At 34.6% G+C, this 17,706-nt stretch overlaps 1 protein-coding gene and 1 long non-coding RNA gene across 2 annotated transcripts; one reads left to right on the forward strand and one right to left on the reverse strand.

Moving 5' to 3' along the window:
* The first annotated feature begins 7,660 nt into the window (after positions 1-7,660).
* LOC115926732 lies at positions 7,661-8,179 on the forward strand. The gene is made up of 2 exons (XR_004065240.1): positions 7,661-7,751; positions 8,047-8,179. It is a non-coding gene; the product is annotated as an uncharacterized LOC115926732 (long non-coding RNA).
* Positions 8,180-8,889: 710 nt separating this feature from the next.
* On the reverse strand, positions 8,890-14,293 carry LOC763452 (ras-related protein Rab-34). Its single transcript, XM_001199435.4, has 4 exons — positions 14,151-14,293; positions 10,826-10,919; positions 9,908-10,045; positions 8,890-9,022 (listed from the first exon to the last, which is right to left on the reverse strand). Exons 1-4 carry the CDS (start codon positions 14,259-14,261, stop codon positions 8,955-8,957), a joined length of 411 nt encoding a protein of 136 aa, XP_001199435.2. The 5' UTR covers positions 14,262-14,293; the 3' UTR covers positions 8,890-8,954.
* Between the last annotated feature and the right edge of the window lie 3,413 nt (positions 14,294-17,706).

A 17,706-nucleotide genomic window follows, 5' to 3' on the forward strand; every position in this document is an offset into this window, starting at 1 on the left:
ATCTCATTATGAAATGATATTTTGTTTGTTCATGAAGTTATGGAATAGAGCAATTTTATGTTCATCCTGACCCTATACATTTGACAAAATAAAAGACAGAGCAATTGTTGCTGAAGCAAATGTAGGACCACCAATTTATGGCATTCCAAGCGGCAAGCTATGATTCTGCGTAAATAACTAATGCTGGGACAAAATCATTAAAAAAACAAAGTGAGTCCAGTCATGAAATGAAAGTGAGAAAATGATCTCATTATGAAATGATGAATTTGTTTGTTCATGAAGTTGTGAAATTATGGTAATATTTACAAGATAAAGGGGTTAACACTGCCTTGGTGCTCTTCAAATAAATAAACTAACTCTACCCACTGAAACCTGGACTAGATTTAGACTGTTTTATGAATACTGGCCTTGAAGTTCAAGAAACTCTACATTTGACAGAAAACATCTTTCCTGTCTGTTCAGAGCCAGAAGTGCGTTATCTCTAATACGATCGCAACTATTTTGGAAAAAATCAACTCAATGGTATTGTACATCCAGTAGAAAGTCGCTGGGATTATGTAATACCTCATTGTCACGTTCACACATTTCAATAGGTGACAGACAAGGCCATTGAAATTACCTTGGGTAGTTGCAATCACGTTCTCTTTAAAAACGTACAAGTTAATCTGGCTCTTAGCAAATAATATATAGAGATCGCCACTTTTTAGGTTGTGTGATCTCTCTGTTCAGGCTTTTTCAGGCTTCATTTTGTACAAAACATATATTACAGGCTCCAACAGCCATGTGATACATGTAGGTTTTTTTTCTTCATATTAATTTAAATAAACAAAACATATCTTTGATTTCATATCTACAAATGCGTTTTTTGTATTTTTGGAAAGATGGTTGTATTTATGTATGTTTTTATTCTTGTAAAATCTTATCCATTCATTTCAGTGTTTTTCATTAGCATTAAGTGTTTGTTAGCGTCTTGATAAATATGTTCTAAAGTATTTGTTCTCATGCGTAGTTGCCATTAATCCATAGATGTTACATTTGTGATGTTTTCTTCAAAGAATCCATACTGATTGGGACAACATGAATTGTTTCCGATAATCAAATCATATTTTTATGTTATACTAGCCAGATGTAATTATTGTGTACTATTTGGGGGTTAATAAAATGATTTATTACAATTTTATCAAGACTTGCTCTTTCTATCATTTTGTTTACTTCTCAATTGTCACCATTATTAAATTGAATTTAGTTAATCAATTTGAAATTGCTGTTTGTCACACGGTTCCCAGCTTTCAGTGTAAACAATTCTGGTTTTGTTTCTTGATTTATATACCACTATATTACCAATCATCCGGTGTACTCACTGTTTGGACACCAGCAAAAATACCTGAATAATTAGAGAATACTTTCTTTTGGGCCAATACAATAAGCCAGTTTATAGATACAATCTCAGCATGGGCAGATAAAGGTCATATCTACCAAAACTGTAAAACCCATCGAGACGAATACTGGATTTGTGCTCATGAAAGTTGTGTAATCTTATATTTATTCACTGACGGCACATTCTCCGATACATAGGACAGATGAAATTATTCTTCTCAAGAGGGCAAACAAAAGGTATTCACAAAGCACCTCCATCACATTGGCAGTAATTACTCTAAAATGCACAAAGTGGGACGTCTCCATGTTTAACAAACCTGTAGGATGTCTGGGGGGGGGGGCATTTATACCAAAGCTTACTACAAAGTGGGCCTGTCTTACAAAGAGTTGCGATCAATCACAACTTTGCAGTCTCCTATCTCTTATGTACGTAGTTGCGATTGATATCAACTCTTTGTAAGACAGGGCCTTGGTCTATTTCCTAATTTTACTCTGCTTCAAGTGATTTTTTTATTAATTCCAGCAAACTCAAGAGCTTATCCACTATTACAAGTGGAAAACAAGTGTCTAAATATGGTGATAGTTGCCGAATCATTAACACTTCTCTCACTTTCTCAATCCATATCAACATTTAATACATCAAATAATGAAAAAATATTTTAGGTCTATATTGATGAAATGAACAGACCAAGAAACAAAATGTATTTGTTGTAATAGTTTCTTTTATTCAGAGTTACAAAAAAGCTTACTCAATGAGCTTCATATATTTTATACCTTTAGTACTTTCTATACTTCCTATGCTAATTCAATGCTAGACAGAGGAACAAAATCTCAATAATACTCGTGAAATATAGACATTGTAACATCAACCTATATTTGAAAGTGCCCATCAAAGTCATAAAGAAAAGAACAGACTCCAATTTGTTGCTAAGCACTGAAAATATATTAAAAAGAATAGCCACCTTAATGCATCATTATCCAAGAAATTTTCCAAAGCCTAATTTTAATATGCTTATTTCCATACATGCACACATTATTTCTCTATTTACATTCATATAAATATGTTCTGAAAATATATTGATATATTTGAAAAATTCTTCAAAATTTTCCTGAAAACTAATAATATAATGGTTATCTTTTAGAACAACAAAAGTACTTGGTTTATAATTCAAGATGATCGAGAAGTACATTTCTTCTTTTTTTAATTTCAATAGCTATCCCTTCAATTTTCAGACAATGTTTTTACTTTGTACAGTGTATATTGTTCCCAGAGTCAATGTAGTAGTATCAGTAAAATATTGTTGCCCATTTAAATAGCTACACGTTAACAGGTCACTTTTATGTTAATTGAGAGTGTATGTTAAACTTTATTTACTCGAAAAAATCTTTACAGAAATAATATTTGAAGCTCATATTTTGAATGTAGTTTTACGACATGAAACTACTCGCATGAGAAAAAAATGTTGATTGGTATACTTTAGAGAAAGAGCGAGAGAGCAAGAGAGAGAGAGAGAGAGAGAGAGAGAGAGCATTAGCCAATACAATTACTTTTCAATTGATGTTTATGATGTCATTACATCAAATATACATAGCACAAAGATGCTATAAATAGTTTTCAAAAAATATTTTTTGTTTTGTTTTTAATGAGGGATCGATAGTGAAAGTAAATGCAGTAGAATGACATTACATGCACAGCACCTGACTGAAATCTGATAAGAAAGATTGATAAAAATAGAAAAACAAAGTTATGATCTATATCCAGTGTATCTTTCCATCTACGTGAGGACAAAATCAATTGACCACATGATAAGTGAACATCAAGTACACTTGCATTATTATCAAATAGAATAAAGAAATCCTTATCACTCACTCAAATATTCATTCAAGTGTTTTCAAAGATATCCTGGCAGCATTTTTTTTTCCTTTTGGGTGAATCCTAATTGCGGAAATGGTTATCAAAGTTAAAAGTGCTAACAATCGTTGGACAAAAAAGAGAATAAAAATCATAACTTGCAAAAAATAGAACTTGCAAGATAGGTTAACATGTAGGACACAAAATTATTGCTTTGTGGGAAAGCCTTGGTGAAAATAGATATAGGGCTCTAGTGTACTTGCATTCAGAAAGAAAAAGTTGTAAGATAATTTATAACAAAGACTGCTAGTAATAAAGATAAGTGTAGTTATATTTGAAATGTTACAAAAAGAACAATAGTTATTTTGTACTAGTTCCAGACTTGAAAAATATACCTACATGTAAATGGTACTGTGATTAAGAATTTCAAAAATTCTTTAGAGTATGTAAAAAGAGCAAATTATTCTATTGCTCATTTTATAAAGACTTATTACAGACCAGTGGGATTACTAGAATGAATTATGACCTTACTGTTTACTACTACTAAATAGTAATATCGTTCATTTAGGATCTTTAAAAACAAAAAAGGACCATAATGCTGAAATAATTACATAATATGAAGAGGAAAATGAAATATGTATACCGGTACTCTTAAAAATGGGTAAATCACATAATACTGAGGAGAGATAAGTATGATCTTTTGACGTCTCGAAAATATCAAACAAGGTCACCAAACTTTAACTACCGGTATTACTAATAAAGCAAACAGTGAATTGAACATGATTTCAGCATAAAATGGAAGAGCATATATGAAAGGGATAAATATATTTCAATAATATAAAGAGAACACAGCAAAGGGAAAGATAACAAGAATATATTTCATATGGAGCTACATGGAAGATATACATGTACATTATTTTCCTATAGTGATCTGAAATGTAGAGTTAACATACTGGTAGTATAATACGTTTAGGATACATGAGCTGATACACACGAGCATACATTTAAAAACAAGGGTCCCCTTACACTTTATGATAAAAAATATTCCCACGTATCATTTGCTTTATCTTGTCCTTTCCAGGCACCACTTCAAATTTGGTCTCATTACTTGAGGCTCAGAAATCATAACATTAATGTTTGTTCATCTTTCATTTGACAGACTAGTGAATAATAAGGGTTTTAGTTTTTGACAAAATATTTAAATTCTCATGGAATCTACATGTAGTGAATGCTAAAAACTACAAACAAATGAAATCTGCTAAAATGCACAAACAAGTACTGAAGATGACAAATGTGGTACTAATTGGTTCAAAATCAACTTGCATTGTTCTTCATTTGTGTTTCAACATCACTTTTTTTCAAAAGAGGTTGTGCATTCATATTGATGCATTACATTCTACCTGTATTTGATTTTAAACCAATTTCCACGATGGCTATGATCAAAACAACTCCATACAAATACAAAGATCATATTTATTGAGTTTCTGTAGAAATGCTAGGTTATAATACTATATCTTTACTTTTGGCTAGAGCACTCATCAGAAAATAGAAAAAATATGGAGCATACTTAGTTTCATTTAAAAAACTGACGTAAACCCAACAAAACAAAACCATTTGCAATTTTGCATATACAGTAACAAGGAAGGTGAGATATTGTAGCATTAGAAGTTCCAGAACCATTACTTGCAGCAGCTGAATAAAACTGAAATAATAAACAGAAAAGAATGTCGGAGGGGAAAAACAAACATATCTTCACGCAAAGAGGTACCACAAAGGAATGTTGGGAGACGGAAAGTTTTCTTTCAATTATAAACAAGACACAAAAATAATATATATACCGGTAGCAATTTGCCAATTTTTACATCTTTTACATTAAATTCTATATACGGGTAAACATGACTAGATATTATGCACCTGTAAACGGTCAAATAGCTACCTGACATGATACATAAAGATATGAGCACCTGACTATTAACCAGTTGACTACCAAATTCTCTCATTCATGAAAGGCCTTATACAGGTACTACCAGGTTCCAGTAGGCAATGGGGTAAATGCACAACAAACCATTTTGAGTTTTACAAAGACTGTATATAAAGAGCATAAAGAACAAAGAACCAAATGATACAGTTAATGTCTTCACCACAGAGTGGAGGTTTTCTGATTCTATTAACGTGAAAATGGATAAAAGTATTACCAGTAGTCTTCATTTAATTTTGTGATGAAGAAAGTATGTTTTTCATCACACAATCAATATGGGTTCTGACTTTATAATCCAAAAATAAAAATAAAAAAGAGTGTCATTCTAGTAAATCTGAAGAAAAAAACTCATGAAAATACAGTTTAAATGCTCTTTCAAACTGCCATCAAGCATTATTTCTGTACTAAAACTGCAAATGATATACCGTAGAATGGTATAGGAATAATTTATTGAGCACACTTAAGCTTCAGCTAAAAGTTCCAGAAAAATATAATATGTATATGAAAAGTATGCATGTACACTATTGCCCATATCAAAAGTTGGAACAAATTTTTTTCCGCCTCCTATGTGAAATGATAATGACAGTACGATTTATTCTGCTGGATAGATGAAAGTTCTGAGCAGATATAAACTTGATCTATCAAATCATATTGTCACAATTATTTCATGAAAGAAGGAAAGTATAAACATTATTGAGAACAAGGAATTGTAAGAAATGGAAAACGTTAAAATTGTGATTATGATTGGGCTCTGGATGATTATGATGGAGCATAAGAGTAATAAAGGAAATTTCTCTCACATAATGTCAGATTAGACAGCAAAAAAGTATTTTGAATTTCATAGAATGAGGAAGGGTATAAGTAAAGAGAAAAAATTGCATCTGAGATGAACTCATGATTAAAGGTAATTAACTAGCAGTATCAAAATTTGAAGAACTTTTTTATTATCTTAATTATCTTATTATTTTTAAATACCTTTTACTAAATTCCACTGACGATGGGCACATGACCGATTTGAGTCAAACAGTATTTGAGATTCGCTTCCAATTTCACACACACAGCACTAAAATAATTAAAAAACAATTTGATCAAAAGATGACTTCACAACTAAAGCTAACTGTGCAATTATGTACAAACTAATAACTTTCAAAATAAAGTAAAACCAAAGTGAACGAAAAATAAGGCAGATAACTTGACCAGCAAGCTGAATTTTTTTTAAAAGAATGTATGTAACATTATTAAGCCTTCTAGTAAATGTTTTGACAATAGCAATTTGACTTGATTCTATTCAAGTTTTCATCTGAGTTGATCCTACGTATACTTGTAGATCACCTGACAAATACAATGTATCAACTACTATTAAAGTGTAAGGAAAAAGAAAGAAAAAATTGTTGTTAAATAAGACCGAAAATCTATATTAAACTCATATCAAAATCAAGTTTTCTTATTGTTAAGTTGTACAATGTCAAATTTATTTGGGGCATCATTAGTCGGATAAAAATTCCTATGAATACTATTCCTAAAATAATGCTTTGAATATTTAATTAGATTTTCACTTTTTAGTGAAAAATCAGGGCTTCAAAATCGGTGTGTGTATCAAGTGATTATTTCAGAATATAATGATTGCTATTGAGCATGGCAGCTGAAATTCTAGAGTAGCTCTTGGAACCCAGAGTCATGAATATAGAGACCTTCAAATCCAAGCTGAAATCTCTTCTTTTTTTTTTTACAATACCTGTACTTCGCACCATGACATTCATCCAAACTCTCTTAATCTTTCTATTTTTCTTATGCGTCCCGGAATAGAATTGTTTAGATAGACAGCGCTACATATTGCCTATTATTACTATTATTATTAATAATCATTCATGACAATGGATATCAAAAGGGTGGCAGAAATAACAGGTGTAATGCACAGTGGCATCATTGTGATCTGAACTAATTACTGATACACATATATTTTATGGCCTTGATTATTTGAAGAAAAAAGACAATCTTATTCAATATTCAGAACACTGTATTGAGAAGAAGAGTATACACAGAAATCTCACAAACTTAACGCAGATCAATTTGACATCCTTCATCCATACAATGTCCAATACCTCAGTCGGATACAAGATCTAACTTTTGAGTTATTAATGATCAAAATTGTCAACATTTTTTCTTCTACACCTAGTACAATAGCTAAAATGCCTTTTAGTATTAAACCAAACTAAACTTAACATACCTACTCGACCAAAAAAGAGTTTGAGACAGTTCTTCCAAACACAAAGTATCACAGAAACAATATTGATGTAAGGCATGAAAGCACACTCTTAAATAAAAGTATATGATTTGCTTTTGACCTATGTGCAAATGAACAAAGCTACAAAAGACATATTAGTATCCCAATTATTTTTTATGGTAAACATGACGTTACAATAACAAGACATTTGGTAAAACTGGTGTTAATGTACTCAAACCACAAAAAAATATATTAAATGATCTTTCCGATGACTTGACATTTCATCAGCACAGGTAGCACATCTATGCACGATTCTTAAAGTCACTGAGTAGTCGGCTCTCATGGGGAATTCGACACCGTTCGGGTGTTTACCCAATAACAGGTGTTGTCAATCACCAGGGTTAGCCTTGAGTTTTATGACCATTGGACCTTATGTAATGCTTTGATTTGCCCGAAGACTCTCGAGCTCTCCGAGAGATTAGGGAGTAATTCTTGACTGGACTATGGGTTTGCTGTGTGCAAATTTGTACCCCCATTAATGGTATTTCCACCAAGTCTGGTGTCAGCGAATTATGGCCTTCTGCACATGGAAACTGGCGATCCGCTCCCTTTAAGCCTAGTTCAGAAATAAAGCAGTAAGGGGCATTTCTTTTTTTATAACGTGTAAAAGAATGGCGATTGTGCGCAACAAGGGTCCAACGTGTAGCTCTCTGTTATACGATACAGACGTGTAAAGTGTTCTACACTTACGGTCTTCAAAATAAATTAAAAAACGCTTAAGTTTACTGCATCGAATCTGAAGGAGGCTTTATAGGTGAGTCTTAGGGGGAGGAACCAAACACTTCTGTGTTCTTCTTAGCTTAGCATTAGTACGGAGCTTTCGATTTGTCGCAATCGGAACAAGTGCCACGATGAGCGACATCACTTTCAGGCATTTGCCTGCAAACAGGAGCCCATCGCTGGATTGCTCCCAAAATCCTACAGTGGGAACTGAGCGAAATTTGGCCTGTTCACATTGTTAAGAATTACCATATCTATTATTTTGATGGATTTCTATGTCAAATTATTGCTTTAATGGCTGATAATGTTACAACAAGGACTTTAGCATGACTGAAGGTTCTAAATAACAATTAAAAGCACTTATGCAACTTGACTCATTGAATCGTCATCATCACAGAAAACTAAAATCTGCATCCACTCGCACAGTGGACAGGGGTCTGTGGAAATCTCCCTGCTTGAGTAACTTGTTTAAGTCCTTCGCCATGAAAATCCATGAAAGCTCCCCTGTATGAAACTTGGCAAGAACCACATGCGGACAGAAATAATCGTCTTGTACGCAAAAAAAACTCTTTCATAAAATTGACCTCTGTCAACCTTATGTAGAGGTGGTCAGTAGAGCCAGAAAGAGTCCGAGTGGCAAAACCGTCAAAACAAGAGGCCGATCTGATAGTGTCTTTCCCCTATGTAGGGCGATAAGGCTCATAACATGTTCCAATGCTTCAAGAAGTCCCGGAGAAACCGACTCAGTTGCAACATCCAGCTTTTTTGTTCTTATATCCTGGCCCACCATCTATATCATCAGGTGTCAACTCTGGAATAAAAAGAAGAAAAAAAAGTATTTGATAGTAGGTCTGTCTATAAAGATGAACATTAGACATGTAAAGCATAAGAAAAGGATAAAAACATAAAGCTGAGGTATAATATCTAGATTTTGGTAATCTTGGGTTATGGTAATGACTGAAAATTAATCTCATTAAAGCTTATACTAAGTTTTCAAGCACATCCCCCCCCCCCCCCCCCCATTTCTGGAGAAAAACAGATTAATAGAAATGATACATGAAAATCAGTCATATTAAAAAGCTGGTCACATAAATCTATATTCTGCTAATTAAGTTCAACCATTTAACAAAGGAAAACTTAAACCTCAAGACTTTCTTTTGTTAAACCCAATTTGGAACAAAAACTAAACCCCCCCCCCCCCTCCCATCAGGTCTACATTTCAGTAGAATACTTTCAGTAGTCTTTCTAAGACAGTCCAGTCAAATCGTTAGGTGTCTGAGCTAGTAGGTCTATCAATAAAATTCCTATCCTTCACAAAATCATCTGCTGATCCGTCATTTTCCTGTCTATGCTTGTTTTTAGAAGGAAATATAAAGTTTCTAAATATACGATTCCATATCAGGCTCTTTTGTTAAGTTTGTTTATTAGGTTAGGTACTTCATTTCTTATCTTACATGTATCTTGTGTTCCTTTTTGATATCTTTTAAGTTTAATGTTACCTATTATATCTTGTCTGGTTGGCCTCTTACAAGGTTTGTTTCCTTTTTGGCCACTGCCTTCCTCACTTTGTATAATTCATCTTTTGTATTGTCATACATTTGTCTGTTTATATATGTATTTTTATCTGTTGATCTCTTGAGGAGAAATAAATGCAACTGAAACTGAAACTGTCTATGAAACTTTTCTCTGCACTTACTTATCCTGTTTTCACTGCTCTGTGCGATGGCAATCTGCCTACTAGCTGACTTGGCCTCAAGATCATCCAGGGCTTTCAGTACTGATGCATTGAACGTTATTCCCGCAAGACGGTTGAAGAATTCTTCCACATTCTGGCCTGGTAAGAAGAAGAAAAAAATTGTTAGAATCCTGAGTTAGTTCTCTTACAATTATTAAATAATAATAATCCAAATCTTCTTCCCAAAACTGTTCTAACATGAATGCCATCCCATTTATTAGCATCACTGACATTGATCACTAGTCTCAAAAGCACCTTTAACATGTATGTAAGAAAAATGTAATTATTACTATAAATTCCTCTCTTCTTTACACCACTTTGTTATCACTAAATCACTAACTTTTGTTATAAAGTTCATTAAGACATCAACTCATCAGAGTGTGCTACAATTGAAATTTATTTAATTTTTCTTAATTTCATTGCCCCGACTGATATTACTACTAATACTAAATTCTTCACCATTATCAACAAAATCATTAACACCATCAACATCGCCATCTACTATCATCATCACGATCACTATCACGATCATCATTGCATCATTGCCATCATTACTGTCACCACCATCACCTCCGCCATCATCATCCCTCCCCCCTCCCTCCCTCCCTCCTACCCCATCATCATCATCATCACCATCATCATCATCATCATCATCACCACCATCATCATCATCATCACCACCATCATCATCATCATCATCATCATCATCATCACCACCACCATCATCATCATCACCATCATTATCATCATCATCATCACCACCATCACCACCACCACTACCACCACCATCACCATCATCGCCGCCGCCGCCGCCGCCACACCACCACCACCACCACCACCACCACCACCACCACCACCACCACCACCACCACCACTCACCTGACAAGGAAGACACCGACCAGTATTCAGCCTTGATCTCTCTAGCTACCTCCATAGCAGCCTCTTCAACCTTCTGAACCTCTTCATGTGATTCCTAGATAGCAAAAAAGAATGATCAAGATGTCATCCACTCTATCAGGGAATCTATAAAGTGCTGTTCACACGTGGTCAACTACATGTACCCTCTAACAAGAAGTTTGAGTTCCACAGAAGAGAAGATCGACAAGTAGTACATGTAGCAAAATAATGTTTTAATAAGGACAGAATTTTGAGAAGATGAAAAACAACTATGAGTAGACCATGTACATCCCTTTTGTTTCTGTGAACAGATGATATTTTCTTGGTCGTTTGTATGTTTATACCAGTTTAGTAAACCGGTCTATTGCTTCATGACGTAACATTACTGCAGTCCCTGTTGTAAATTTTATCTTAATCAGCAAATTGGAGCTCATTTTACATGAAAATAAATTGGAAGAGGGATCCTTGAAGGGGCATTATTAATGGGATATTTTTAAAAAAGACGAAGAAGAGATGCATGCAAAAAAAGGCTACAACATGTAGATCTAGAATAGTATACAAATAGTGAATGGTCATGAGTGCAATGGTACAAGATTTTGCACGAGGTGAAAGATAAGAGACGCTATATTCAACGAGGCGCAGCCGAGTTGAATGGCGTCTTATCTTTCACCGAATGCAAAATATTGTTCCATTGCACGAATAAAGACCATTCACTTTTTGTTTTATACAACACCTCGGACGTTAACCGGCTTAAAACAGTTTTCCTAGGCCTAAATCTCAGCCATTTTTTGTTTGTTTTCAATTAATGAAATTGCTAATAGTGAGCGCGCACTTTTAAGCAGGCAGCAAACCACGCGCGTACCATGCGCCACACGTACCAACCTTTATGTTTAATGTGACGTGGAGTGCAATTCCGTTTGATCCTTTCGCACCATTGCACTCTGACGTCACTTAGCTCACCATATACTTTGTACATCGTTAGTGACGTCAGAGTGCAATGGTGCGAAAGAATCAAACGGAATTGCACGGCTGGAGAATGATGCCGTTCAATGGTACTTTTAGCGCATGTCATGTGATCAAGAATTTACCAATGAGGTTGCAAGAATGTTAGTAGGCATTGTATAAATCGAGATATGTGATGAGCACTATACATTCCCAATGTCAATATATTTTTAATAACCAAAGCATTTTAGGCAGCTTGCCATGACACATCCAAATGAGGCATGTGACTTATTTTGTCAACACTCTGGGAAACATAGAGACCGTTGTCAAATATTATTCCACATGAATAAACAGCATTTCAAAGTACATGTAGATGTATATGGATTTGTTTTTTTGTTCACAGCTACATATATTACACTTGTACATTTTAGAGTGTTATTTTATGCAGACAAGCTTGAAAAGTAGCCCCCGAAAAATAAATATTAATTTTTTCCCTGAGTACCGGTATGTATTTCTTGCATTGATACAACACAATGTACATGACCATGCTGCACACACTACACTGCTGTTGTATAAGGCCTAAACAAATGTTTGGTATTTACATACATGTACATGTTGTTCTGTCTGTAATTTGTATCAGATTGTTTGATAATCAATACGGCTGGGGATTTCAGAGAATTTCATGACATCAGGATCACGTGTGTGTTTGTAGATTCGGTAGCTATAAAACCATAAAACGTAAATGCACCGTCAGTACCGGTATACACATTGTAGTAACTAGTAATACATGTTTCTATCAGTTTCAGTTTCAGTTTCAATTTATTCAATTCCATCTTTAAATGCATTTTTACAAAGGTAAAAACTTGCAATTCCTAAAATTGGGATATACCTGTATGTACAATGAATTAATACAAAACAGAATGAGGCAAAACTTCCTATCAAATTAGATTTAACAAATAAAGTAAGAAACGAGTAGCAAGTAAAGTTTCAGATAGTATCATTAAGAAATTGCATAACAACCGGCACAAGCCCAGTACATGAATGATAGGATGCAAAAGTCAGAAAATAGCAAAGTAGAAATGGGAGGGGATAAAGAAAGAGAGCAAGAGAGCAAGAGAGAAAGAGAGAAAGAGAGAAAGAGAGAGAGAAACTAGTAATGTTTATTGCTTGTTACATGTACAGTACAGGTTAATGTGCAATGTATCCTCCAAGTCTATGAAATAAGGATCAAAAGAGTAACCAATTTTACATGTATTTCCCCTTGAAACGAAGTGGAGACAAAAGTACCAGGATGTACATCAGGAAATGAATATTTTAAACCACCAAATGAAAAATCATTTGTAAGTACCCACTCAATAAATTGTAAACATACTGGTATTACTGGCAATAATACTGTACTACGAGTACAGATAGATGAATATATGTCCCACATATGAAGATTCTAGGTCCCTAATTGGTCTTAACTGCAGGCATGAAATTTGCTAATGACTGCTGGGCAGTGGGCAGTATAACAAGAAATATTGCCTGGCATAAGGACGCAACGGGCATGCATAAAGTTAACAATGCATATGCGAAGGGAGACGCCTGCGATGCTCTTAGTAAATTTCCCTAGATTCTACAAATATATGCATTTTGACTGGCATATCTTGTTAAAATTCCTCCTTTTAAGAATCGACATGGGGATGCGGTATATGAAACAAATATCGACTGCTGATCAGGTCACAGGTAAAACTAGAGCTCCTCGGTGACCTCCAGACTCTGCACTATGCACCCACCTCGACTTTGTCTGGAGTCACAGTACAGTTTCGAGATCGCCTTTTGCAAAAGTTTTAACCGTGCTACTCAAAGCAGTCAATACTGTATATCTAATATAAATTGTATGATATTGGTCAACATAAACCACAAGTATATGTTGGAAATAGATAAGCACACCTAATTATGGTTTTAGGGGTTGATTGCTAGTGCATGTACATTTATATGTGGTCTCTAGCTACTATCAAACATGTAAACAAAATTTGTCAATTAGCAATTACAAAATTACATACATTGATGATAGAATTTAGGACAATTTTAGCATAAAGGATGTTGATTTCCTAATTGCATACATGTACATGACATTGTGTTCTGAAAAACTCATTTTTTTTGTTCATGAATGACATTAAACGTGCTAAAATGCAAGTTCAATGGCATCCCATTTAAACATGTGTTAAATTTAGTACACTCATTTCAGTGGATTGTGGGCAAAATTGTACTTATGGCGGTTTTATTAAATGCTGCCCAGCTATACTCTAATTTTTATTTATGGTCCGTAAAGTACGGGACAGGCAGACATAGCTTGGACTTGCCCTAAAGTTCAACGACTTACACATAAATCTCGCTTGGTTCCGACCAGGAATATATGAGGATCATGACTGTTCTCGAGTAGTGATTCTTGGTACCACCTCTTGGCATGGTCTAACGTGTACGATTCCCTCATGTCAAACACGATCACAACAACTGAAAGTAGAAAATAAATAAATAAAAGTATTATTAGTTTGAAATACTATACATGTATCACAACAACTTAAAGGGAGTGGGTTGTCAGTTTGTACCACAACAACTTAAAGGAAGTGGGTTGTAAGTTTGTATCACAACAATATGGAATAGCTTGCCAATAGAAACACGAAGCACTCCATCTCTCAATGTTTTCAAATCCATTTTAAAAACTTATTTGTTCAACTGAGAGATTTTATTTTTGTAGAATTTAGTAAAAAGGAGCTCTTAACCAGCGCAGCTGAATATATTTTGTATAAAAGCTGCGCTATATAAATTTATTATTATTATTATTATTATTATTATTATTATTATTATTATTATTATTATTATTATTATTATTATTATTATTATTATTATTATTATTATTATTATTATTATTATTATTATTATTATTATTATTATTATTATTATTATTATTATTATTATTATTATTATTATTATTATTATTATTATAACCTTAACTGCGACTTGCGGGCAATTTCTATGCTTCGAAACTGTGGCTTACGGGGAATGTCTAGTTAGGGGGAATAATTACCTTGCCTGCAACGTTTTGCATAGCAGTTTTGGTACGATCCCAGCTGTTTAGAGACTCAATCAAGGCTATAAACGGGACTTTATCACCTACTGAAATCGACATTTAGATTGAATCATAATCTCTCCATGACAGGGGTGTTAAACCCTTGGGAGAATTGGCATCGTTATATCTTGCGTCGTCTAAAAGTCAGCTCTAAGGGGAAGAGACAAATCTAGCGAATCTACCTGAACTTGGGATTATATCTTTATTATCTCTTTACTAACATATTTTGGGACTCTTGTTTTTCCTATCTGGAGATTTTTATCTCATTCGGTGGATTTTTTCAGTTTTTCGAAAATTTTACCCCTGTAAATTGACCAGTTTAGAGCTCCAGGAAATTATGATTATTCGTGCGTTTTCGGACGATCGAACATGCGCGCGCGTCTGGATATCGATAGGCCTAAGCTATCGTACCGTACGAAATTCAATAAACAGCGCTGACGAAAAATAGCGATAATATTTGTTTTGACCAGATAAAACCTTCGTGCTTAGTAAAATGAAGCATATTTAGTGGAAAGTTTAGCGGAATTTTGAAATCCGGTGTTTCATTCTGCCCTGGGTAAGTAGTTTTCATGTGTAAATCATGCATATGATTCAAATAAAGATTCGAATTTTGAGTAGTTTCGGACTTTCCGTGCGGCTACGAATAGACGCATAGCTTAGCTTAGTCCCATACACTTAATTTTATGTTGTAACAAGATATCTTGCACAGGAAAAATTGAAAGCCAGATCACACAAGGGACCATTACCATTCGGCCAATGGTAACTAGATCTAGAGTCTAGTTGCCTTCTGATCATTGGAAATTTTCTTGAAAATTATGATCCATCTCTTTTTGTTCTCACTAGATTCTAGGCTAATTCAAAATAATATTCATGTTGAAACAGTTCTAAATATTCATAAAGTAGTCTAGTTAGATCTAGATAGATGACTTAGCAATCTCATTTGAATAGGCCTAGATCTAGAGTCTAGGCCTAGACTCTAGATCTAGTCTATTAACAAAACATTTAATCACAAAGTTTACTCAAGCTAAAGTTCATAAATGAACTTTTGTAAAACACAACTCTATATTCGATGCATCCATACATGCTAACTGTTCAGATTAAAGAGGAACATTCCTCTTTTTGGGAGAAGATAATTATCATTTTAATGCAGGTGTTCCTCTTCCTGTACACAAATTTGTCTGTAGGTAGCATTGAATAGGAGAGTTAGGATTGTTCCTCTTTTTTTGGAAAATAGCATAATTTGTACAGATTTATGATTTTCAAATGTTGGCATGTATGTGCATCTATAGATCTAGGTGGCGCTATGACATAGATCTAGGTCTATATCTATAAAAATACACTAACGGTTTGTAAATGGTTCATATGAACCATTTACCTCGTAGATGTGAGCCAGATGGCAGACGGTAAAAAATTATGTAGAATCTATGTAGGCTAGACTAGATCTTCTAGACTAATGGGACAAAATTAATATGTTATTAATTAATTGTACTAGCACAGTTTAGCGGATAGCCACTCGGCGATCAAAAAGGATGTGACGTAACGTTGCTAAGGTAGATATTAATGCGCATGTAGCTAGTCTGGCCGAGGTACTGGACTGTATAATATGGGGCTTAACATGATCTAGTTAGCAGCCATAACAGCGTCGTCGGCGATTTGTAAAAAAATTGCATCAATGCCGAGGGGGGTCTGGGGGGTTTACCCCCTGATTTTAGGATTAAATCACTATAAAACTAGTCTAGCTAAGGCTAAGACCTATATTCAAGATACTGCTTACCTTTTTTTGATAATCCAAATCCGATTTGATGATCTAGATGGCTAAGAAAACCTAGGCTAGAGTCTACAGCTGTTAAAAATTCGCGTTTGTCTAGTCTACGTCTTGTGTATTATATATTGTGTGCATAAGCGCTCAGCGCTGCGTACGTGATAATGCATTGCACAGTTCACACACTTAACTACGCGCAAGAGCTAGCTAGTTCATGCTTGACATGCGCAGTGGCAGTGCATGTTTTTCAATACTTCAATAATTTCCAGCTAGATTCTTCTTCCAAGCTGACGTCATGAAAATAGTTCCGTATTTTTGTTTACTTTAGTTTTTGCCGATTATTTTGGCAGATCGACGGTTTTTTGCTCTAATTTTTAAAAACAACCTACAAGTAGGTTACTAAACTACTTTTTGACGGGGAACCCGATTTTCGACTTTTTGGGGCCCCAAAACGCTCTCTAGCGATTTCAGCCCTTCGGGCTGAAATCGCTTCTATATAGAGCCTTAGTAACGGAGGCCCCGCCTCCTACGTCACTCTAGATCTCATCTGCTAAACTGTACATTCCCCCTTAGTGGCAGTACTGTAATTAGATGAGAGATAGATCTAGAGATCTAGACTAGAATAGATCTACCGGTACGTAAAATATAAACCAGTCCATGCAAAAGGCAAAGGCAAAAGGCCAAAGCTATCTTAAATTTTCAAATTAATAAGATCATTCTGAGTTTTTCAAATGCAAAATTTAATGGCATGCTTCTGAATCTGAGTCTCTGAGGATGATCCAAACAACTACACAACGCAAGGTAAAGGTCACGACAAAGGACTATTTACCATTACCAGGCATTTGCTTCCTTTTCTGCTTTATTGGACTAGAAGTAGAATCACACAAGTTCTAGATCTAGTCTCTAGACCGATAAATTTGTCTCTTTCAGGAATCAGGGTCTTTCTTTAACAAATTCTGACATTTATGGCTGACCCATTCTAGAGACAGATCGCTACGTATGCCAGCGCTATGCGGGCCTACTGCCAGCCCGCGATCACGTTCACTG

This window comes from Strongylocentrotus purpuratus, unplaced genomic scaffold (assembly GCF_000002235.5).
Source record: "Strongylocentrotus purpuratus isolate Spur 01 unplaced genomic scaffold, Spur_5.0 spur5_scaffold_2, whole genome shotgun sequence".
NCBI lineage: Eukaryota > Metazoa > Echinodermata > Echinoidea > Camarodonta > Strongylocentrotidae > Strongylocentrotus > Strongylocentrotus purpuratus.